General features: G+C 44.7%; 2 protein-coding genes across 2 annotated transcripts; one reads left to right on the forward strand and one right to left on the reverse strand.

Moving 5' to 3' along the window:
* Positions 1–5,282: 5,282 nt before the first annotated feature.
* On the forward strand, positions 5,283–21,320 carry GNL2 (G protein nucleolar 2). The gene is made up of 16 exons (XM_014067608.2): positions 5,283–5,413; positions 5,494–5,578; positions 8,431–8,525; positions 8,706–8,845; positions 10,517–10,701; positions 11,547–11,613; positions 12,055–12,213; positions 12,514–12,627; positions 14,086–14,214; positions 15,443–15,547; positions 16,915–17,073; positions 17,537–17,644; positions 18,369–18,772; positions 20,061–20,140; positions 20,712–20,800; positions 21,172–21,320. The coding sequence occupies exons 1-16, from the start codon at positions 5,347–5,349 to the stop codon at positions 21,298–21,300; spliced, it is 2,115 nt and encodes a 704-aa protein (XP_013923083.2). The 5' UTR covers positions 5,283–5,346; the 3' UTR covers positions 21,301–21,320.
* DNALI1 (dynein axonemal light intermediate chain 1) lies at positions 21,321–23,776 on the reverse strand. The gene is made up of 6 exons (XM_014067610.2): positions 23,625–23,776; positions 23,405–23,541; positions 23,155–23,324; positions 22,896–23,074; positions 22,578–22,742; positions 21,321–21,896 (listed from the first exon to the last, which is right to left on the reverse strand). The coding sequence occupies exons 1-6, from the start codon at positions 23,703–23,705 to the stop codon at positions 21,861–21,863; spliced, it is 768 nt and encodes a 255-aa protein (XP_013923085.1). The 5' UTR covers positions 23,706–23,776; the 3' UTR covers positions 21,321–21,860.
* Between the last annotated feature and the right edge of the window lie 45 nt (positions 23,777–23,821).

Below are 23,821 nucleotides of genomic sequence, written 5' to 3' on the forward strand. Positions count from 1 at the left end.
GGCCCGGCTCCGCTGGTATCCACATCGCAAGCGGCCCCCTTTTCTTCCCTGATCGGTGAAGACATTCCTCCCTTCACGGTAGACGTAAATCTCCTGGAAAGGGTTTTAAGCAGACTTTGCTTCTTGTCAGCATCACTCCATTAAATAATTAGGAAAGAAAGACTAAGAGATTCCATGTGTTGGAAATCAAAAGTACTTTTACTAATTACAAATGGTTAGCGAGCAGTTGCAAAGCAAAGTCTACTTAATTAGGCGCGAAAGCGATTGATATATAGAATAGTCCATTCCTCACCCCTTAGGATAATAGCCTCAGGCCAATCATAAGTCCTTCAAATGTCAGGTGTGAGATAACTTCAAAAAGACATCACGAAGATGGAATGTCGAGGCCGTTGGTCCAGGTGGGAAGCACTCACGCATGCACAATCCAACCATCTTGTACATCCTAGAACATTCCTCCAGCACATCGAATAATCCCTCCCAAATACCAGCCCTCCCTCCCCGTTTCATGACAGCTGAAGCAACAGCAAGGCAGAAGCTGACACAGCCACTTCCCCTATTTTTTGCATGCTTTTTTTGCCCTCCCCAGGCTCCAGAGGCTTTATAGGAGCCTGGGGAGGGCAAAAACAGCCCCCCCGGAGGCCCTCCGGAGGCTTCAGGAGCTTCCCTGAAGCCTCTGGAGCGCAAAAACCCCGGTCCTACGGGCAAACTGAAAGTTCAGGAACAAACTTCCAGTTTGCTCATAGGGCCGGTTTAAGCCCTCCAGAGCCTTTAGGGGTAAGTTGACCAGACGTCCCAATTTCAGCGGGACAATCACGCTTCATAACAATTTGTCCTGTGTCACGGGCCATTTTAAAAAAGTCCCGATTTTCTGGCTTCATGTTGAAAGCCCAGTGGATTTGCTTAAGAAATCCTAACCGGGGCAAGACAAAAGACACCCTGTCTAACCTCTCTCTCTATGTCTCAGTACTTTCATTGAAGATATTAAAACGTTAAAGCAACAAAACGGACCCCCCGCGCCCCTTTTACCTCATTTTATAAGAAAAAAATGACCAAGTACCATAGAGCTGCAGGAAATACTTGGCTAGAGAGGTCACGAGTGTTACTTCCTGGATATTCCGGAGGGGAGGGGCACGGAGGTTGCAGGTCTGCTCGTGTAGAAAAAATGGTGGCAAAGTTTCTTTGAAAAATATTTCCCTGACTAATTTCACCATTTCAATTTGCTCAGTTCTTTGTATTAACATCTACATCATTCTGGGTTGACTTGGAATGCTCACTTGTGCCTGCTGGTAAGTGAGCTGGTTTTTTTTCTTTTCTTTTTTTAATGTATTTTAAAATAATATTTTATTTATTGTGCATAGGATTTTTTAAAATTCTGTGTGGATTCTTTTTTTAAATTGTCTTAGACTATTTAAAAAAAGATTCTATCCAAAATAAATTGAAGTAAAACCATGTTTAAAAATTCTATGCACAATACTTTGAAATATATTGTGCATAGAAAGAATAGTTTGAAATGTTTTACTTCAATTTATTATGTGTGGATTCTTTTTTAAATTGTCATAGGCTATTTAAAAAAAGATTCTATCCAAAATACAAAATACCAGCTGCAATTATTCACTTAAGAACTGTGGCAAGAAAGGTGGTATAATGGGCTTAGTGATCAAAGTTACAATGGCATTGAAAAAAGTGACTGATGACCATTTTTCACACTTAGCGATCATTTTCACACTTAGCAACCATTGCAGCATCCTCATGGTCACGCGATCAAAATTTTGATGTTTGGTAACAGATTCGTATTTATGATGGTTTCAGTGTCCTGGGGTCATATAATCACCTTTTGACAAAGTCGAATGGGGAAACCAGATTCACTTATGTTACTAACTTATCAGCTGCAGTTATTCACTTAAGAACGGTGGCCAGAAAGGTAGTATAGTGACCAAAGTTACAATGGCATTGAAAAAAGTGACTGATGACCATTTTTCACATTTAGCGACCATTTTCACATTTAGCGACCGTTGCAGCATCCTCATGGTCATGTGATCAAAATTTTGATGTTTGGCAACAGTTACAATTTATATTTGTAAATTGTAGTTATGTTGAAATAAAAAAAATATTACAATACTATTTTTGCGTTGTATGAAAATTTTTGTTGCTCCGTATAAAATTTTTTATCAACCCCCCCCCCCCCCGGTCAAAGGTGTCCCTCTTTACCAATCTGAAAATCTGGTCACCTTATTCAGGGGCCTTCTGGAAGCTTCCATGAAGCTCCGGAGGACGAAAAATGACCCTACAACAGTGATGGGCAACCTTTTTGGCGTGGTGTGTCAAAAATCGGCAAAAAATCGAGCATAACTCGCGTTGTGTGTCACTTCGACAAAAACATAATTTTGCGCAATTTATAGTTTAAACTACAAAAATATATAATTGCAATATAATTGTATTTAATAAACCAAAAACAAATTATTTAACATAGCTGCTTAGTAACTTCTTTGTTCATCAGTCGATTTCGTATGTTGCCCTTGATATTATTATCAGTATCACTTACCAACGGTCCTGCTTAGCAACCAAAATGTTGGCTCAGAAACTCTGCCATTGAAGCGTGCAAGTCTTAAAGCTGTCAAGTTACAAGACCCTTGCACCCCTAACCCTTTAGGAAAAAAACCCCAGGGGTCTTCAAACCTGACAGCTTTAAGCCTTGTGGACTTCAACTCTTCAACTAAAAGAGAGACTGATAAATATTAAAAAAAATAAAACCAAAAAGCAGCTACTGCAGTGGCTTAGAATTTTACTCAATTACTGTTGAGCCCATGGAAAGTTCTGCAGCCCCAGGAGCAAAGGAAGGGGGACGGAGAGAGAGAGGGTGGCTGTTTGGGGTGCTTGAAACCACCTGGCCCTCCCCAAAGGAAACCCTCATTTGCAGGATGAGCCTCGACTGGCTCTGCCCAGCGGGGTTACCCCAAGCGCCATTGGGCAGCGACGGATGCTTATCCTTTTTCCTTCGGCTGCTTCAGCTGGGACTTCAGACACCCCAAGGGAGGGACTTTATCGGGCCTCCCCCTCCCCACCCTTTGAATGAAGGTGTGATATGGCTCCTCCATCCCTGCTCTTTAACCCAGCCAGAATTACAGGAGGGCTGCCCCCGTTCTGCTTTCCGGGGTGGATCTTAGCCGAGGGACACCAAGACCCCAGAATGGGTGGGGGTGGGGGAAGAGCTTCTTGACAGAGGCCACGATCGACTTTTGGAAGTTGTGTTTTCGTAAAATAAGATTAACCTTTGGATGTGTTTGTTCCGCTCGGCCAGCGGCGTTTTCTCCCACTTAATCCCGGCGGATCCTGATATCTGAGCTGGAAAACTGCAACCCCCCGGAAATGATGACGCCCCGCTGAGTAGCTGGGACTTGCAGAAAAAGGCTGCAGAGAGAGAAGCGTTCGATCCGTAATCCGTCTGTGGGGGGCGCTGGGGACAGGCCGGGCCCCTTCTTCCCACCTCTATCCCCCCCCACTCTTGAGGGACAAGCCCTTTCCCCTGTCCCAACGGTGGAATTTGAGGCTACCTCTGCTTTCCCTCTCCCTCCCTCAGTTGTGCAGCAGCGGCAGCGGCAGCTCTCAGCCTGGGCGGCAGCGTCACGCACGCTGTGGAAGGAGGGGGAGGAGGAGGGAACCAAAGAGAGCTTTTACCGAGTCTGCGCCCCACAGCCAGGACCGTCCTGGCGCCTCAAGCCGCGTTTCTTCCTGCAAAGCCCTTCTGGCGTCAAGCGGAACTCTCGGGTTGCCCGAAGGGCTTTGCAGGAAGAAACGCGGCTTGAGGCGCAAGGACGATCCTGGCTGTGGGGCGCAGACCCGGTAAAAGCCTCTCTTTGGTTGGTTCCCTCCTCCTCCTCCTTCCACAGCCTGTGTGACGCTGCCGCCCAGGCTGAGAGCTGCCGCTGAAACAAGTTTGGGGAGCATGTGCGTGTCACCCGAAATGGCTACGCGTGTCAGCACTGACACGCGTGTCATAGGTTCGCCATCACTGCCCTACAAGCAAACCAGAGTCCTCCGGAGCCTTCAGGGAAACCTCTGGAAGTTCCCCTGAAGGCTCCGGAGGGCTTAAACCGCCCTACGAGCAAACCAGAAGAGCCATGTAACCAAACGACATGCTATATGTAATTGAGAAGGTTTTATGTTTTATGTCTTGTTTGTCTTTGTCCAAAAATAAAAACTTTTATAAAAATAAAAAAAGATATTCTGTTTGCGAGCAGAGGAGTGGAGGACTCTTCTTGTGAAATGCCTTTGGACTCGCTCAGTTGTGTTAATGTCTGATATACAGTTCAGATTCCAGACAGACAAGCTGTATTCGAGATTTGGTCTAGCAAAGGTTTTATATGCTCTAGTTTGCGCTACAATATTACCAGATAAAAACTTCACAAGATTAAATTAACAACTCTTAATGCCTTTTTGGCAATACTGTTACAGTGAGCTCTGGGGCTTAGATCATTTGATATGAGTATTTGATAATATAAGATAATATTTTATAATATAAAACCTTTTATGATTTTATGATATCATATATCATAATATATGATAATCTTTTTCTCTTTTAACATAGGGAACCAGGGGCTATAATTTTAAGAGAGCACAAGGAAAATAGATTTGTCTTCAGTTCTGATTGAATGGTGGTGAATGGAAGGGTTTATATTCCTTGCAGTCATCTTGGCATTAGCACCACTCTGAAGGTCAGTTGTTAGCTCTTAAAGTCATTGAGGCCACTTGGAGGTTTATCAGGGCCACTTGAATGAGAATCAACTACTACTTTTTGTCTCTTGGAATAAACCTGACATTTAAAACATAGGAGAATTCCCAAAGATTTGGTTGGTTATGGACATTTCACTTATTTGAGCATGGACTGTTTTAGGTGTAGATTCAAAAATATGTAAAGAGAAAAAAATGATACTCATTTTAAAGATTTGACTAATGTGCAAATACAACTCATTTGTTTTTACTACCTATAAAATATTTCAGCACACTGAAGAAAAAGATGTGCTAATTTGTATTATAATATTATATTATAATATATTATAGAGATTTAATAGTTATCATGATTTTTTTTGATAAAAGATGTATCTAAAATTTTAATATCTAATCTGAGTTTATCTGTTCCATTCCATTCTAATCTGGTGGGAAAAGTTTTTCAACTTTTTGATCTGCAGCCTCTGCTTCCCAACCGCCTGACGTCGTCCGTGACGTCATGCGGCCGGGCGGAGCGTCGCTCGCGACAGCCGGAAGAGCATCTGGGCTCTGCCGGAAGTCGTCGCCAGCAACCCTCCTTTCCAGCCTCCCTCGGCCTCCTCAGACGTCGCCGCCGCCGCCATGGGGAAGCCGCGCTTCCAGGGCCACCGCGCCAGCCTCAACCCGTCGCGCGCCAGCACCAACCCGGGTAAGCGGAGCGGCGGGCAGGCAGGCGGGCGCGGGGGTTTGCCGGGCGGCGGGCGCTGAACCTCCGCTTTGTCCCCTCAGATCGCCCGGCCGGCGCCGGAGGCCACAACATGCGGGACCGCGCCACCATCCGCCGCCTCAATATGTACCGACAGCGGGAGCACCGGTGAGTGGAAGGTCCGGAGTCCCTGGGCGGTGCTGCGAGGCATCTGCCCGCCTCCTTGGGCCGAGAGGGACTGGCGGGGGTGCTTTTCTCGGTTCATCTCGGCCCCCGACGACCCTCGCAAGCTGGATCCTCCCCGGCTTAGCTCTCCTCTTCTGGTGGAACAGACTCCACGCCAGAGCTCTTCAAACTTGGCCCCTTTAAGACTTGTGGACTTCAACTCCCAGAATGCCCTGGGAAGCTGGGGGAATTTTGGGAGTTTTAAGTCCACACCTTGAGTTGCCAAGATTGAAAAACAACAGACTTCCTCGTCTCTCTTCCCCTCTTTTTTTCTCCCTCTCTCTCTCTGCCTTTGTTTCTCCCTCCCTCTCTCTTTGCCTCCCCCCTCTGTCTCTTTCCCCCTCTCTATTTCTCTCCTGCTCCCTCCCTCCCTCTTTTCTCTCCCTCTCTCTTTCACTCCCCCTCTCTCTGTCTCTTTCTGTCTGTCTGTCTCTGTCTTTTTATATCTATCATCCATCCGTCCATCCATCTATCCATCCTCTCCAGCTTCACGTGTTGTATGAATCCTACCACTTGGGCTATGGAGGGGGAGTGGAGCCAGCAGGCAAAGCCAATCGTTAGAGATCCATGCAAAATAAGGCAATTACAACCTAGATCCTGTCAGGGAGACACCCCCCCCCTTTTCCCTCTCCTTCTTCCACAAGTTCCTGAAGCACCCCCATGCTCCATACCCATACTCTTTCCCTTTAACAACCCTGGCAGCTTGGAGTGCCAGGATTGCAGTCACTAAATGATATCTTCCTTTATGACTGATTTGCTTAGGGATCAAAATTCCAGATCTTATTGTGGCCGTGAGTTGAGCACTACCTGTACTGAGGAATATTTGCTAAATTTATATGCCACCCATTTCACTGGCAGGTGACTCTGGGTGGCTTACAACATAAAAGCAAAGATAGAAACATTAACACATTAACTATTAAAATTAGCAGAAATTAAATCAGAATACAACCAGACTATAATGGAAGGCGGGTGGGACCTCCTTCCGAGTCCATTAACCCCTTTCAGCATGGAATTCCCTCTCAGGGCCCCAGGGGAACCAGCAATGCCAGGTGTTCAGGCCCTTTTGGAAGGCTGAGAGGGTCGGTGCAGATCAGTGTGAAATGAGGGACATGATGTTTCCAAAGGGCAGGAGCCAGGCCGAAAAGGCTCTTCTGGACCCCAACCGCTGGAATGTCTTGGCCAATAGGATCTGCAGCATTCCCTTTCTGCGGAGGGAGTGGGGAAACCAATCCCATTGGGAGGAGACAGTTCTTGAGGATATGTAGGTAACTTCAGAATTCCACCCAGATCATTCTAATGGCTCTTCTAAACTTTTCTTCATTGATTTGTTTGTATTATTTTTATTCTGTTTCTTTGCTGAGAAATGTTCCTCTGTAGCTTTATCTAGTTCACCAACCTGAAGTAGATAAATCATGAACTAGCTCTGGACATGGTCATATCAGTTTCTGGGAAGATCTTGAAAGGAACAGCTATCCATTCTCCCTGAAAACTTGAAAAGCAGTTTCACAGGCCATTTCCATCCAGGCTTTTTTTCTTCGCAGTTGCTGAAGACTTCTTTGCTCAGGATTCCGAGCCGCATCAAAAGTGCTCATTTTCCAACCTCCTGACCATGTCAGGCCCAACCCAAGAACAACAATCCAGCCAAAGTCTAGTGTCTTATTTGCTCACACCATTTGACAGAATTTTGTTAGACTAAACCTTTATGGCCCCCACCCTAACAGATACACCCTGGTTGACTGTAGGGAGTGGCAGTGACTCTCTTCCTTTCTCTCCTATCCAGTTCTGGGTTGTGTTGCTTGTTGTCTCTCCCCCCCCCCCCTTTTTTGCAATGTGCTCACTCTCCCTGGGAAACTACAGTGAAATCCACCTGCTCTCCCTTTGTAGGCACTATCCATCGCAGATCAAAAATATTTAAGTGTGTGTGTGGGGGGGGGGAGCTTCCACAATCACTCTCTTATTGATTTAGTACCTCATGAGCTGTAATTCTTTGGCTTCCTGGACATGGGGTTAGTTAGCAAATCTTATATTGATATTATCATGTGGTAGAGCGATCAAGGTATGAGTTTGAGGTACAGTTAGCCTCTGTTTTTCCTCAGCTATTTGAATATTTTCCCAATATTGTGACCTTATGGAAACCAGTCAATTTTGTGCTCAGTTGTGCACTCACATGTGTTCAGCATGCATTAGCAGGTGCTAAATGAAATCATCCTTGCGTGTTTTCCCAAGCATTTCTGCCTGTGGAAGGGGACCAACTGCAACTATGAAATCTTTTAGCAATGTGTTTCTCAGATGCTGTGCTCCATCACTTGGCTCAGACTGTGGAAAACTGAGGCCTCCATCTCTGCAACCTGTTGCCCTTCCACCTGACTGCTGACCAAGGAGCCCTTATTACTTCCACTTGTTCACCTGGCAGTCTACTCTGTTATGCCAGGCTATTGAATTTTGTTTGAGCATTTATTTGCCTTATCCTGTAAACAAGAGGAGTGGTGGTAGATGGCCCAACTTGTTTTCTTAAGAGATGGGATTTAATTTATTTAATCTTTTTGTAATCCACCCATTCTGAAAATGCATACAGTTTTAAAGGCATCCATCTTCTTAGCACATGGAGAATACAAGTTAGAGGGCTGGGCCATCTGGTTCTATAATATCTTTGCTGATCCTATTAGCATTACCCAGAGGGGGGCCAGGACCTTTTTCATGTGAAGGGGGCTCTCTCACAGAGCTGCAGCTTTAAGCTGTATATTGTAAGCAAGCCAATTACTATAAGGGCTCCCATGTTGCTCTTCTTTATACAGGAACAATCGTGGGAAAGTGGTCCGACCACTCGAGTTTCAGTCCACAGTGGCGCCAGGCACCGTAGCCCGCGTGGAGCCTAACATTAAATGGTTTGGTAAGCTTGCTTTGATTGGGACATTTGGGGGTGGGCGGGTTCTGTGCATGGGTTTGATTAACCCCAAAGCTGAATCAGACAGACTGAGAGGGCTGCTGATACAAGTGATGTTTTGCTCCCTGCATCTTGTCAATCCAAGCTACATCAGGGACCAACAATTGGAACATCCTCTTTACGTAGGAAACACACGTGTGATCAAACAGTCCTGTCTCCAGAGATTCCAGGAGGAGATGAAGACGGTGATGAAGGATCCTTATCGAGTGGTCATGAAACAAAGCAAGTTGCCCCTCTCTCTGCTCCATGACCGGATTAAACCTCATGTGAGTAGTATGCTTCTCCTGTTGACCTATTGTATTACCACAGTGTGTGGGTGGAGGTTCGGACTCTGGGGGAGACTCTAGTTGCATTCTCTTTCTCCCTTTCCTCGTTCCCGCCTCACAGAATGAGACGCCCTCTGCCAATTACAAAATGTAAGACTGCAATAGGAAAGCCTCTTCTGTAGGATCTCTTCTGCCTGCCAAGTTTGCATTAGGTCTTTCATGGGCTAAAGTTCTCACTTTCCTAACTATAAAGAGGAGAGGAAGAGTGAAATGGGATATACTCAAAATATATGCAATGTGGCATGATCGTTCCACTTCTTTTTCTCTGTCAGAAGGTATCCAGCAAAATTCTGGTCCCAAATTGCCTTTATTGGGAAAAGACTTGCCTATACAAAATGATGCTGTTCAGGGGCTGAAAGTCCCTGGTGGGATGGTGGTGCCAACTGCTTTCAAGCTACTGGTGAGGTCTACCTGTCAGTTTGCCAGATCCCAATGCCTTGATCTCAAGTCCAAAAATGGTTTTTTGGTCTGGTTTAAGAGCCATGTTTCTTATTTTCCTGTGTAGCTTGACTTTCCTCTGAACAGCTTTTTTCCAGTAGTTCCCATATTGTATATCTAATAAAATAAAAACGATAGAGCAGGAGTAGGAGAAAGGTATGGGAAGAAGGAAGGGGAAGGAGAGGAGGAAGGAGGAAAGTAGAGAAGGGAGGGAGGGAGAAAGGAAAGGGAAAGGAAGATGGAAGGGAGAGAAAAGGGAGAGAAGGTAGGAAGGGAAAGAGTAGGAGTAAAGGAGAGGTAAGGGAAGAAGGAAGGGGAAGGAGAGGAGGAAGGAAGAAAGTAGAGAAGGGAGAGAGGGTGAAAAGAAAGAGGTAAGGAGAGGAGGATGGAAAGGAGAGAAAGAGGAGGAGAGAGGGTAGGAAGGGAATGAGGAAGAGCAGGAGTAGGAGAAAGGTACAGGAAGAAGGAAGGGAAAGGAGAGCAGGAAGGAAGAAAGTAGAGAAGGGAGAAAAGAAAGGGAAAATAAGGTGGTGTTATAACAGGAGGAAGGGATGGTAAACAAAGCAACCCAAACTGTATATTATAACCTATTAAATGAAATAATAAATGTATAAGAATGATAAATGTTAAAACACTTGTAACCAAACAACATGCTATATGTGATGATGTTTTTTTTAAATTGTTGTGGGTATGTGTTGTCTATGTAACAAAAAAAATTAAAAAAAATATTTTAAAAAAAACCGATAAATACTGACTAGGGTCCTCTAAAGTTCAAATACATATTACTCACTTAGCAGTTCTTATTAGCTAGAGAAGAGTTGGTTCCAAAGAAGGAGCTGGATTTCCAAAACAGAAATCAAACTCTGAGGAAGGTTATCCTGGACAGTTCTGAATTTTGACAGAATGAAACCTCTGTGGCTGAAACAAAGCAGTCAGCAAAGAACAGTGATACATTCTTGTAACTTCAATCACAGAGGAAGGAAGGGATGCCAAGCTACAAAGTTTATACTCTGGCTAGCATAGCCCGCTTTGGCCAGGAGTGGTGTCGCTGTGGCCCTGTAGCTGATATCTGGGGAAAGTTCAGATGGGGGAAATTCTTTGTGGGGCACAGGTGAGCTGGAGCAACCTGTTCTGAGCCAGGAGGATGTAGATGGGATCTTTTTCTTCTTTTAGAATTCCAAAGTCCACATTCTTGATACAGAAACCTTTGGAACAACCTTTGGTCCAAAATCTCAGCGGAAACGACCAAATCTCCTGGCAAGTGATATGCAGTCTCTGGTGGAAAATGCCATAGCTGAGGCCAGCAACTACAGCCAAGACAAAGACCGGGATCTAGTGATAGAGGAAACTGGAGTGAGGTATACTATTGGAACTGACACCTAGAAATATGGTTTGGTGTAGAGTTGTGTGGAGGGTGGTGCATTTTTTCTTTTTAGTTGGAGGGTTGGTAGGTACCCTTATAGCAGGCCTGTCAATCTGTCAGCCTGCAGGCAGGATACGTCACCTGCAGGCCACGCCCACCCCGGGTTTGCAAAGGCAAAAAAGTCACAATACATCATGATCAGGCTCATGATACTGTCTAGGTTGTGTCCACCTCTATCCCTAATCACTAATAGTTCCAGTTACATGATTGGGAGCACCTGGATGATTTTTTGGTCCTGCATTAAAGGCATCTCATTGAGAACTGTGACTTCTTTGGCTGTTTCCAGCTTTTCTGTTCTGGGTGGATGCTACTACTTTTGGGTGATAATTCTGCTTCCACTCAACTTGAATTCTTCCCATTCTGACCATGGGACTTGTATATTCTCTGCCCTTCAGGGGCAGTATTATTTTATGTGCTAGTGAGCTTTGCTATAGTCTGCAAATGCTTGTTTTACTTAATTACAATTAAATGGTTTTAACATAGAACTAACAAAAGGGGCAGCTGCGATGTGTCTCCTGCTTGGCATTAAAATCAATAAAACTTTTGAATAAATGAATCCTATTTTATTCATGAAAAAGATACATAGGGCATGAGAGAGGAGCCACCACAGCAGCACCTGCATGGATGGTTCAGCTGATGGAAGAGTATTCTGTGAGAAGGGACAATATGTTGGGTGCTATTCCTTCTCCCAGGGGAAAAGGAATCTGCCATCTAGTCATCTGCTGACATATAGCATGGTTGTGCTTTTGTGCTACTGAGTCTTCTGGTTCCCTTTCTCAGGGTGGAGGTGCAAGAAGAAATCTACAAAAAAGGACAGTCTAAGCGGATCTGGGGAGAACTTTACAAGGTACATGAAAGTGGGGGTGAATGTGGCTGCAATTGTGTTCTCACAAACATTTTTGACTAAGGCATGGGAAAACTGTTTCTGCCAAGGTATCCTGAGATAGCTTGCTTGTCTTTATCATTCCTTTATTATTTGTATAAATAACTGAAGGTGGCAAGCATACCTAATACATGTTCTTCCTCCTACCTTTCTCTGTGAGGTGGGATTGGGCTGAGAGAGGATTCCCTAACCTGTAGATCAAAAGCCCTGAGTTTCTTTCAAGTTGAAGTAGGCCTAGAGTTTGATGTGTTCAATTCTAGTTTTCTCAACTCATTCTCGACAGAACTCCTTATCTGCATAGTTTGAAATGCTTGAACTTGATTGTTATGAAGAGTTAAAACATGGAAATCCTCCTGGATGCTTCCCCAGTCCACTAAATCTCTTGCACTATTTCTGGAATGCCAGGTGATAGATTCATCAGATGTCATTGTGCAAGTGTTGGATGCCAGAGATCCCATGGGGACCCGTTCCCCTCACGTGGAGGCCTACCTAAAGAAGGAGAAGCCTTGGAAGCATCTCATCTTTGTCTTGAACAAATGTGATCTTGTGCCCACGTGGGTGACGGTAGGTTGATTGGGAAGTGAGGTGAGCCACAAGAAGAAGCTGCTGGTTGCTTGTCTTCAGTGTAGATGAGACCATTTTGCACATGAGCTTGGGAAATGTCAGGAATGGAGCTTGCAGATATTTAAGTCAGAAATGACTCTTTGCAGCTCCTAGGATGTGTGCTTTACCTGCTGCATCCTGGAACGGTCTGGGAGGGGTGTGTGTGTCCAGAACCTGTCACCTGGCAACTTCCCCCTTAAGCTGTTGGCTTGCATGGGATAGAGGGGCTGCTGAGCATGGAGACTGGGCTTTTTCTTCCAGAGGCGCTGGGTGGCAGTGCTGTCTCAGGAGTATCCGACCTTGGCTTTTCATGCCAGCCTCACAAACCCTTTTGGAAAAGGCGCCTTCATTCAGCTCTTGCGGCAGTTTGGAAAGGTATAGTAAACCTTTATGCTTGTCTTGAATGTACTGAAGAATGCTGTGTTAAGTGGCCCACCACTTCAGTATGAGCCAGCAGTGTGCTGCAGCTGTAAAAAAGGCCTACACTAGTAAGAGCATACTTGGAATATTGGGCCCAGTTCTGATCACCACGATAGATAAAAAGTTGCTGAGGCCCTAGAAATTATGCAGACAAGAGCAACAAAGATAATTAGGGAAGCTAAATTGTACAATGTACAGTTGTAGGAACTGAATATGTTGAGTCTAGCAAAGAAATATGGTGACACGATAGCTGTCTTCCAACGCTTGAGGGGCTGTCACAGAAAAGTCAACCTATTTTCTAATTAATCCTGGCATCTCAGAATGGAGAATAGGTTGACCGCCTCTTCCCCAAAGCACCTTTCTAAGATGCAGGAACTAATTTGGAACATTGGAGGTGCGATGGGGGTGGGGGCGAAAGATGTAAGTACAAAATTCCAAGAGAATTAATTAGTCCAGAGGTTCCTTGAAGCTTCAACTAAAAAAGAAGCAGCTATTCTTAGAGATTCTGTTGCTTGTTTGATGGGACACAGATAGGAGTGGTGATTTGTCATAATTAGCAAGAAGGATCAGTCCTGAGGTGGAGTCAGCTGCTGGATGTCTGAAAGATTTGTTCTCCCAGAGATCATGCTATTCTGTAGACCACGGGTGTCAAAACTTGTGGCATCACGCTGGCACGTGATGTTTCACGACGTTTTTTCCCTTCATGGAGATGGGGTTGGCGTGGCCTACACATGATGCATCTGGCCTGTGGACCGGCAGTTTCACACCCCTGTTGTAGACAGTCAAATGTTACTTGAGGGAGGGTTCAGAATGGCATGATGATATAAGGTCACCTGAACTTTCATTTTCAAGGAATTGTCTTCCAAAAGAGTTCTGACTGGCCAAGAAGTGGCGTAGTCTGGAGGGGGATCAGCATCACCCAGATGGGGAAAGAAAGATCAAAACTGGATGCTTGCATCCTAATGAGCTATTTATGTCCTCCATGGGACATTATCACATTGGCATGGACTTGTAGAGGAGATCACTTGAATGGCCAGGGGATTGCAAGGTTATGTATGGAATGGCCTCTTGCAGTCTCCAGAGCTTTTCAGGGAAAAGCAGATATGGTTAACCCTTTCCAAACAAAGAAGTAAGTTCCCTGTCTGATTAAGTTGCCCCATCAGTTGAAGCTTTTTCCAGTCCTCCACAAAACCTGGTTGCTTAAAGTGTCTACTGACGAATGCCCATTTTATAAGCTATGTTTAAAAGCTTAAACCAACAAGCTGTAGATGAAAAAGAGAGTTTGCCAGTTTGGGTGACTCTTTTAGTCAATCAACTATCTTACACTTGGCTCTCCAAAAGGCCAATTGCTGGTCCAAAGATACTTTCTCTGATTCTTGGGATGTTTGTTATTCTGTGTCTTGTCCCTAACAGCTGCATGTAGATAAGAAACAGATCAGCGTGGGCTTCATTGGATACCCTAATGTGGGGAAGAGCTCTGTAATCAACACTCTCCGCTCCAAGAAAGTCTGCAGTGTGGCTCCCATTGCTGGTGAAACCAAGGCAAGCTTCCCGACAGATTCAGGATTAAAATATAGCCATTGTGATTGACAGGACTTCTTCTGCCTGAAGGCAAGGTCTTCTGTGCCAGTGTGAAGGATGTTCTCATTTCTAGGATTGCAGAATTGCAGGGCTGGGGTGAAAGTGCCTCATGTATAGTTCATAGTCCTCTGTACTTAAGGTTTTAATTTTGCAGATATGACAAATACTTGATTACTTGTCACGATCCCCTGGAGGCCAATGCTGAACAAAACTTGGCCAAAAGATCTCAAAATGGCCATGTTGGAACTAGCAATAGAATGAGAAACTTTGTGTCTATGCCTAGATGATTAGCCAGCTACAGAATGTCACTTAAATGTCATTATAAAAAAAAAATACCTTGCCACGTAAATGTGGTTTTGAGTTTTTGCTGATGTGTGAACACTAGAAAAGCTATCTTTAAAGACAAGAAAAACAGGTTTGGATTTTGTTAGGGGTATCTCCGTTGGAAGACAGAAAGTAGTGCAGCGGAATGAACAGCTAGAGAGAAAGAATGTTGCTAGTAGAAACACACAAATAGAGTTTCAGACACTGCTAGTAAAAACAAGTAGCTTTACTACTGATAAAGCTTTACTACTTCACAAGCAGTGATAATAGATAGTAGAAATTAGTCCAAACACAATTCAAAGAACAAAAAATAGCTTACAGTCGCAGTTCACATTCCAGTCATCAAGTTATCAAGCATAGGACTAGCAGAGAGAGAGAGAGAGAGCTCTCTTGACTCCTTCTTATAGTAAAGTTAATTACACCTGATAAGTACATCCACTCATTTAAAGCAACAACGACCATTTATATATATATATATATATATATATATATATATATATATATATATATGTATATGTATATGTATATGTATATGTATATGTATATGTATATGTATATGTATATGTATATGTATATGATGTATATGTATATGTATATGTATATGTATATGTATATGTATATGTATATGTATATGTATACATATATATATAGCCTACCCAACACTAGGAATATACTCCCCACAGATTTATTGTATTGCCCTGCACTCTAGCATGCTTGCTAAAGAGCATTTCCAAAATAATAGCAGGTGAGGTAATGACATTAAAGGGCTACTCACATGTTTAGATTCTTGAATAGTATCAAGAGCTACTGCCATGTGTTTTGTTCCTTCTGAAATAAAAGACAAACTGGCCTTTTCCCCCTGCAGGTATGGCAGTACATCACTTTAATGCGTCGTATCTTCCTTATTGATTGCCCAGGTGTGGTGTACCCCTCAGGAGACACAGAAACAGATATTGTACTGAAAGGAGTTGTAAGTGTCAAGGGAGATATTTTTTCTATCTTAGTCTGATTTGCCAGTGTTATTTATTATTGAAATGTTGCCAAAATATAGGTGCTTAAATAATTACAATAGATTGGTTTACTTAAAATTTCAGTAAGGTATTTGACAAAGTAGACCACAGCCTACTTCTTAGTAAGATAGAAAAATGTGGAATAGACACCAGCACTATCCGGATGTATTTATTGCTGGCTGCAAACTGCTCTCAACATCTAGTCCTCAATGGAACCATGTAGGGAAGCATGCAGTGGGGTGCCCCAGGGTTCTGTCTTACGCCCAGTACTCTTTAACATCTTCATGAATGATTTAGGTGAGAGGATAGAAGGGAAACTCATCAGATTTTCAGATAACAAAAAGCTGGAAAGAATAGTCAACACTTTAGAACACATTGTCAATCATGTCACGTGACAAATAATGCAGTTTTGTTTGCCTTTCGGAGCCGGGGTGGGTGTGACCTGCACGTGATGCTTCCGGCCCATGGGCCACCACTTTGATCTTCTAAACCAGACCCCTAGTTTAGAAGATCGAGAAGGACCTTGACAGATTTGAACACTGGGTCCTATCCAACAGAATGCAATTCAGTGGTGAGAAAATCAACCTCTTTTAACATTTGGACAAGAAAAAAAATGCATAGAGACAGAATAGTGGCACTTGGCTCAACAGTATTAACACTGAGAGGAATCTTGGTGACCTAGTAGACCACCATTTCACAATGAGCTAGCAGTGTGCTGCAACTGTCAAGGCCAATGCCGTCCTAGGCTGCATCAACAGAGGGATAGTATCTAGATCACATGAAGGGCTAATAGAGCTTTATATTACACAGCACCCAGTTTTAGTCACAAAAAGATGTTGAGACTCTAGAAAAAGTACAGAGAAGAGCAACAAAGATGATTAGGGGACTGGAGGCTAAAGCGTATGAGGAACGGTTCCAGCTACTGGATACGTCCAGCCTAACGAAGAGAAGGACTAGGGGTGACATGTTAGGAGCCTTCCAGTATACAAGGGACTGCTACAGATGAGGGGATTGACTTATTTTCCAAAGCACCTGAGCAGGAAACAAACAAATGGATGGAAGCTCATTAAAGAGATCCAACCTAGAACTATGGAGAAATTTCCTCACAGTGAGAAAAATTAATCAGTGCAATGGGCTACCTTTGTGGATGGTCCATTGCTGGAAGTTTACAAGAAAAGATTGAACAATGATTTGTCTGGAATGGTATAGGGATTGGGCTAGAAGACCTCTAAAGTCCCAACTGTATTTTAGTAGTCATTGGAAATGTATGTGTGGAAATCTGTGTCTTCAGTAAAAGCTGGGAGTTTGACTCTTCTGTAATTTCCAGGTTCAGGTAGAAAAAATCAAGAGTCCAGAAGACCACATTGCTACAGTGCTGGACAGAGCCAAGCCGGAATATATCAGGAAGACGTACAAAATAGAGTCCTGGGAAAATGCAGAGGATTTTCTGAAGAAGTTAGCATTCCAGACTGGGAAGTTATTAAAGGTGAATTTGGTTTTGTGGGTGCTGAATAGAAAACGGAATTTGGAGCCCTTAGTACAGACGTTGCGTCAGCAAAAGAGATGTTTTCTGAAGGAGAATCTGCTCCTGAGGATCCTGCGGGGAGCAGCCAGTAGGGATAAGGGAAAAGATTATTATGGAACAAAGAGATGATGACTTACTGTGGTTGCTCATGGCATTCTCTAGGGGGCTGAAATGGGGTTCATGGTAATTTGGAGAGTGTCTCTTTGTCTTTGCATATTGAATGAATCAGGCCACTGGAGTACACAGTGAAACATTTTGAGGAGGTACAACATGAGTCTAACCCACAAGTGCCTCCTCTCCCCCCCCCCCCCCCCCACATCCTGCCTGAAATCATGATGTCAGGCCCCTTCATCCTCAGGCTGTTCTCTTTGATCTCCTCTCTAACCTTCTTCAGTTGTGACTGCTGGCCCTTCTGCCTTTTCAGGGAGGAGAGCCTGATCTGCACACGGTCAGTCGGATGGTGCTGAATGACTGGCAGAGAGGCCGCATCCCATTCTTTGTGAAGCCTCCAAATGTGGAACATGATTCTCAGGTAAGGGCTGCCAGAATAGCTCGAGTGTTTCTTTTCAAAGAGAAAAAAGGGGAATGAAAGCAAATGAAAGGGCAGTAGTTAACGATCAAGCAGTATTTAAGCAGAACTGATAATGAGCTGGCTTTCAAGCAAAAACTTGAAATAATAGAAACGTTCCTTCCCTTATAATGGTTTGTCTTCCTTGTGATCTAAGAAGTAAAATCAGTGGGGAAGCCAGATTTACTTAACATTGGAGTGACTAACTTAACAACTGCAATGATTCCCTTAACAATGTTGACAAGAAAGGTCTTAAAATGGGTCAAAACTCACTTAACTGTCTTGTTTAGCAATGGAAATGTTGAGCTCAGTTGTGGTCATAAGTAGAGGACTACCTGTAATTATCTTCCTCCTTCTTACATGTTCTGTTGTCAGAGAGAAAAAAAGGAAACAGAGCCATCTTTTATGTCTGGAATCCTTATCTTCTTTTCAGGGAGATGGGAGGATTGGATGGTTAGTCAGTGGTGGTGCATATGCATAAAGGGGGCGCTTGATTATCCTTTCTCATGAATCTGGGTTCTGACAGGCACAGGCCAGTTTGGGATCCTGTCCAGTCTTATAGAAGGCCTTTACAAGTAGAAAATGGTACCACGATTGTTTGGAATTGAGCAATCCAGTGGCAAAGTGAAAGATGGGGATGGACAAGTAACCTTGCTTACAGACAAACCTCCATTGCTTAATCTCTCAGCCCACAGAAGCTGCCTCAGATGTGACTATAGGCCTGAGTCACAGCGAGAAGCCAGGGATGAAAGAACAATGTGAAGGACAGGCTGGGACTAATGAGTGCTCCAGTGTGACACCAAAATGGCCTTTGCCCCAAGTGCCACAAAACTATAAGAAGATCACAGTGACCTCTCAGTTCTTGGAAGAGGATCTGGCTCCTGTGAATATACTGGGTATCAGTGAAACAGACAGTGGTACAGAGGAAGAAGAGCAGGAGGAGGAGGAGCAGAGTTCCCCACATGGGAGGTCAATTTGTGAGGCTAACCCTAAAGAAGATCCAAAGGTGGTACTTAGGTCCCTGGAGGAGAAGATTGCCAAGTACAAGAGATTCTTGGAGAAGGCAAAGGCCAGGAGATTCTCGGCAATAAGGTAGGGCATCCGAGCTTCCTTGGTTCATCTGATTCGTTAGAAAGAAGGGCCTAAAAACACCCACTTGCCATTGTAACTCAAGACTGACCGATCCCCAACTTCCTTTTTTTCCAGCACCGGTTGCAACACCCAATTCATATTTAAAACAAAAGTTCCAGGCACAATATGTTTTGTGCCTGGAACTTTGTGGTCTTCAGGTGGCGTTTGGAGTTCTCTGGCCTCCTGAATTTGGGGTTCTCTGGTCCCCTGAATGAAACAAAAGGAGCTTTTTTAATCTGTGCAGGGACTGAAATGGAATAGTGCTGGTAGAAATAGTATGGGGCAAGTGGAATAATAGGGCACAAAAATCAAGAGGGTACTATGGAGGAAGGGAGAGAATAATCTGGGCATTGCTCTCTCCTCCTCATAGTTGTTCCTGCACAGTCAGTCTGTTTGCATAACCCATATTTTCCCTATCCACCCTTTTCCAAAAAATCAGGCTTGCCCACTTAAGCTTACTCTTTGGCAGCCATTTTCTACTTGGAACTTCTTAGATGTGTGAAGCATGCTTTAGGACATATACTTAAGACACACAGAGGGCTGCAGCTGTAGGGATATGCCATAAAATAAATTTCTCAGTTTCTTCTGCCACATGTAGGAATTCCCAATCACTTCCAGCAATAATAGGAGAGCCTGCCAACAGTTATAGCAGTCAGTAAATCTCTTTGTGGTCACCTAAAGAGATTAAGCAACCCCTATGATTAGGATGTTTTTCTTTCCTTGATTTGTGTCAGTGAAGGTCCCATCTCATCCCCTCCCAATGCTAAGCAGTTCAACATCTAATGAAGCATGATTGGGATAAAGACCTACTACTTATATTCTGCCTGTTTCTGCAGAAGGGAGGCACCTGAAAATGTAGAGGTGGTTGGGTTAGTGGGAGACTGCAGCTTGGGAAGTGGGAGTTTATGAGAAACAGTGACATCACCATCCTTGCCTTGTAAAAATTCTCTTCTTCCCAAAGCCAGGACAAGTAAAGATTATTCCCCCCCCCCCATTATAATCCTAAAAAAGGGTTTCTTCTAGGTGCAAAGCAGCCTCCCCTCCTTATTTACATCCCATCAAGTCAGGGTTAACTGAGCAGCCAGTGAGATACTCATTTGTAAAATATGCATTCTACATTGTATTTTTTTTCAGCTTGTGATTATGGTAGAGAATTAAGCTATCCTATGAAATTTAAGGCTATATAACTGCTAGAGGAATGGGGAGTCAGATTTAGGTAGAGTAACTGCTTGTTTGCTTTCCTGCCTAGAATCCCTAAGGGGCTGAATGAAATAATACTTGCAAAATTGGAGTTGGATTCAGTGGCTGTTGAAACTCAGAAGACTAGAGGTATGGTGGCTCCTGCAGCAGTGTCTGCATCCTATGCACATTTCATAGCTTTATTCTTATAAAGGGCCCGCATTGGCTTGATTCCACATGACGTACTTAAGCCACAGAATTCTGTGTTGCAGTGCAGATAGTCCAGTCGTCCACAAATGTTCTTTTCAAAACTATCAACTGTTACTAATCTGCATGGATTTTGACTAACATCTGAATCACTGACAGTGTGCATTGAGTACTGGTTGTTAAGGAGTGACAGTGAAAAAGTGTAATTGCCTTTGTTCACTTTGGAGCGCTTCCCAATTGCATCTGTGTAGCATTTGGTACAAAGGCCCACACCTATTCTGGAGAGCACTTTTCCTCATGTTGTTGTGATCTACTTTGCTTCTTCTGTTTGTTGAACCTATTTAAGGTATGCATAAGAGAAAGGTCAGGAAGCTGTCATTTTATGTGGGAGGGGAGCCCAGCCATCCCATTCCAAAACAGTTTTGTCCTTTACTGAAAAACTCTTTCTTGCTCACAATGTTTGGCTCTTCAGAAAGAGCTTCGTCACTTACTATTCTTGACATGCTACTTTTAGGAAAACCAGGAGAAAGGAAGAAAAGGAAGGTTTCAGAGGGAGAGGAACAGCAGAGTTCCAGCGTCTGCAAGAAACCAAATTCAAAGGAGGTAGGTGTCAGCGGTGAAGTCTGGCTAAGTGGCTTTGCTATGGTCACTTTTCCTTAGCCCAAACCATCTCATGGAATTGTTCTGGGGTGGGGGGGGGGGAGGAGGTGGGAGCATTACATAGGTCATCTTCAGTTATATAGAAACTCAAGGCAGGATGTAAATCAGTTGTCCTCTGTGGCTTTCATAAGGTGCAGCCTAAGGGAAACTTGTTCATTTTATGTGGCATAGTTGTCATGTAGTGTGGATTTTAAAAATAGAAGTGTAGTAGCGCTTACATATGGGATTTTTTTTTCCTTTTGGGATAGTAAGTTACAGCTATTACATTGTCCATTGTCTTGGATTTTCCCAAAACCATTGTTTTGCCTTTGCAGAAGAGAAGAGCAGAGCGGCAGCAGCACTCAAAGAAAGTTGGTGTTCGATATTATGATACTCATAATGTCAAAAATAGAAACAGGAACAAGAGGAAAATTGACACTGAAGCCCAGAGGCTTACAACATAATAAATAAATAAATAAAGATACATCTTGAAATTGTTATCTTTATAAATCCACATAGTAAACATTTACAACATGAAAACTGTTGGCTTCCATTTGGGATCCTTACAAAAGACACAATTGATGCAAAAACAATAAAAAAAATAGCAGAAAGAGTAAGATTTCTTACTACTTTTGCCTTATATGGATGGTAAAAGAGAAGTTGATTAGGATGTGTGATCACCAGTTAAACCACTACATCATATTGCAGAAGTCAGGATTAATTTTATCGCATTTTGTAAAGCCCTTTGTTTTGTGGTTGGGCAGACTCCCGCATAGAACTAAAATACTGCCTTTTTTATTTTTTAAAAATGACCTCTATTATTTACCTCCAGTAAATATTAATTGAAAAGAAATCCCAAGCCAGTTGAGATCCTTTTTAAATGTGCAAGAGACATTTGAAGAGTATTTGGATTTATGTTGATTCAGATGAGGTGGAACAGTTTGGATACACTTTCAGGAAAAATTCTCTACAGCCGTGTTCTCCTTTTCCCCTCAAGGCACTTTTTGCATTGGGCGGACAAATCTTATTTCTTCGGTGCAATGATGCCTTCGAGCTGTGCCTAAAATGCAGACAAAGCAGTTAATCAGTGAATAACTACTGCCCTGTGCCAAAAGATAGAAAACTTTTCCCTGAGAGATGGTGCTGCTACTGGGCACGGCTGCTACTGGGCACGAAGGAGAGACACTGTATCAAATATTTTAGCAGTGGATCATTCTGCAACAGCGTATGATTGGCTTAGAAATTAAAGCATAATTGTTAAGTTTGAAAAACAGAATCCATAGTGGGCTTTGTTTTAGAGACTTCAACACTGCCAGCAGTGTAAATTGCCCAGGTCCAACTCAGCCTAAGACACAAAACAAGTCCAGGTAGTTCTCAGTTTACAACCAGTTGCTTAGTGAGTGTTTTAAGTTACAATCGACTCATCAAAAGCAATTTATGACTTGATTTGAAAGTTGTGATGGCAGCAGCACCCTGTCACATGAACACATTTTGGGCACTTGGCTCACCTTTGCAGCATCCTACAATGATATGAGCACATGGCAAAAAATGACAAAACAGATTCACTTAATTACAATGCAAAAACCCATCAAAATCAGGTCTGCTCAGGCAGTAACCTTAACCGCCGTAATTCTGAGCTCAGTTATGGTTAGTCAAGGACTTTGTGCAGGGAAGGCAGAGTAATGTGACTACAGGTTGCAGCCTATTAAAATTCCAGTGCTCAGTTTGTGTCTTCCCTAACCTTGAGCTGCTGATTAGTCCGTTTCAGGAACTGGACCTCCTCGGTGTGCTTCTTCTCTTCCACCTGTCGCCTTTCCAGTTCCCGCTTTTCAATGGCTTCACACTTGGCCTTCTGCTCATTCACCTGCCTCTCCAAGTCCCGTTTCTCATCCTCTAATTCTGCAATCTTGAGACAGAGAAGACAGCAGCCAGGGAACCTTTAAGAATGGCTGCCTGCCACTTCCAAGCTGCCCTTTGCTCCGGCTTCCTCAGACCCAGGGCAGCCTTGGAGGGAAGTCGTCTTCCCTCTGCCTGGGCCAGGCCGCCTAGCTGACCTTACCTTTCTTTCCATGTCGGATTTGCCCTGCTCGGCCTGCAAGGCCTTCCTCATGCCAAAGGCCACGCTGCTCTCGTAGAGGGTCTGGTACGCTGCGATGGTCATCCGGATCTCGTCCCGCACGCGCAGCAGCAGCAGCCCGCGCTCGGCGCAGTTGATGGTCACCTGCCGGATTAGCTCGTCTGCGGGGCAAAAAGTGACAAGTCAGCCTTGCTGGCAGCCCCTCCCACCCAGTGCCCCGTCTCCCCCCCCCATCGCTCACCGAAGCACTGGGAGTAGAGCTCGCGGCGCACCGGGCAGATGCCGGTCTCTCGCGCCTGGCGCTGCTGCAGCTTCAGATCCAGCTGCTCCTGCAGATGCACCACGTCCATGCGCGTGCTGGGCGTACTGGAGACCTGCTGCACCCAGAGCTGGTTCTCCTCCGTCCATTCTCTGCGGGGGGAGCGCAGGTTATCAGCCCGTCCACCTCGGGGGCCCCCGAGTCCCCCCCCCCCGTCCCCCGCATGCCTCACCGCGGCGGAAGGATGGCATTGAGGATCTCCTCGGCCTGCTTGCTGGGGTCCACCGAGGGCGGCGGCGCTTTGCCCTTGGGTGGCGAGACAGGCCCCGCGGGCACCGACAGCTGCGGCGTCCCCTTCAGCGGCCGCGCCTGCGGAGCGGCGGAGCGGTCAGTCCCCGACGGCGGCGGCGGCCCCGCTGTCCTCCGGCCCCTTCCCTCCGGCCCCCGCCTACCTTAGGCGAGCGCTTCTCGGTGTTGCGGCTGACCAGCACCGGCGTCTCGTAGCGCAGGAGGGAGTCGGCGGGGGGAATCATGGCGGTTCCTCCAGGCCCGACCGGCGTCCAGCCAGTTGCGCCGCCGTTGCCACGGCCACAGGGACGCCGGGGGCGCGCAGGCGCACAAAGCCCCCCCGCCCGCCATGATGCAAGAA

The sequence above is a fragment of the Thamnophis sirtalis genome, unplaced genomic scaffold (assembly GCF_051295495.1).
Source record: "Thamnophis sirtalis isolate CommonGarterSnake01/CBP01778 unplaced genomic scaffold, rThaSir2_p1.2 scaffold_13, whole genome shotgun sequence".
NCBI classification, from domain to species: domain Eukaryota; kingdom Metazoa; phylum Chordata; class Lepidosauria; order Squamata; family Natricidae; genus Thamnophis; species Thamnophis sirtalis.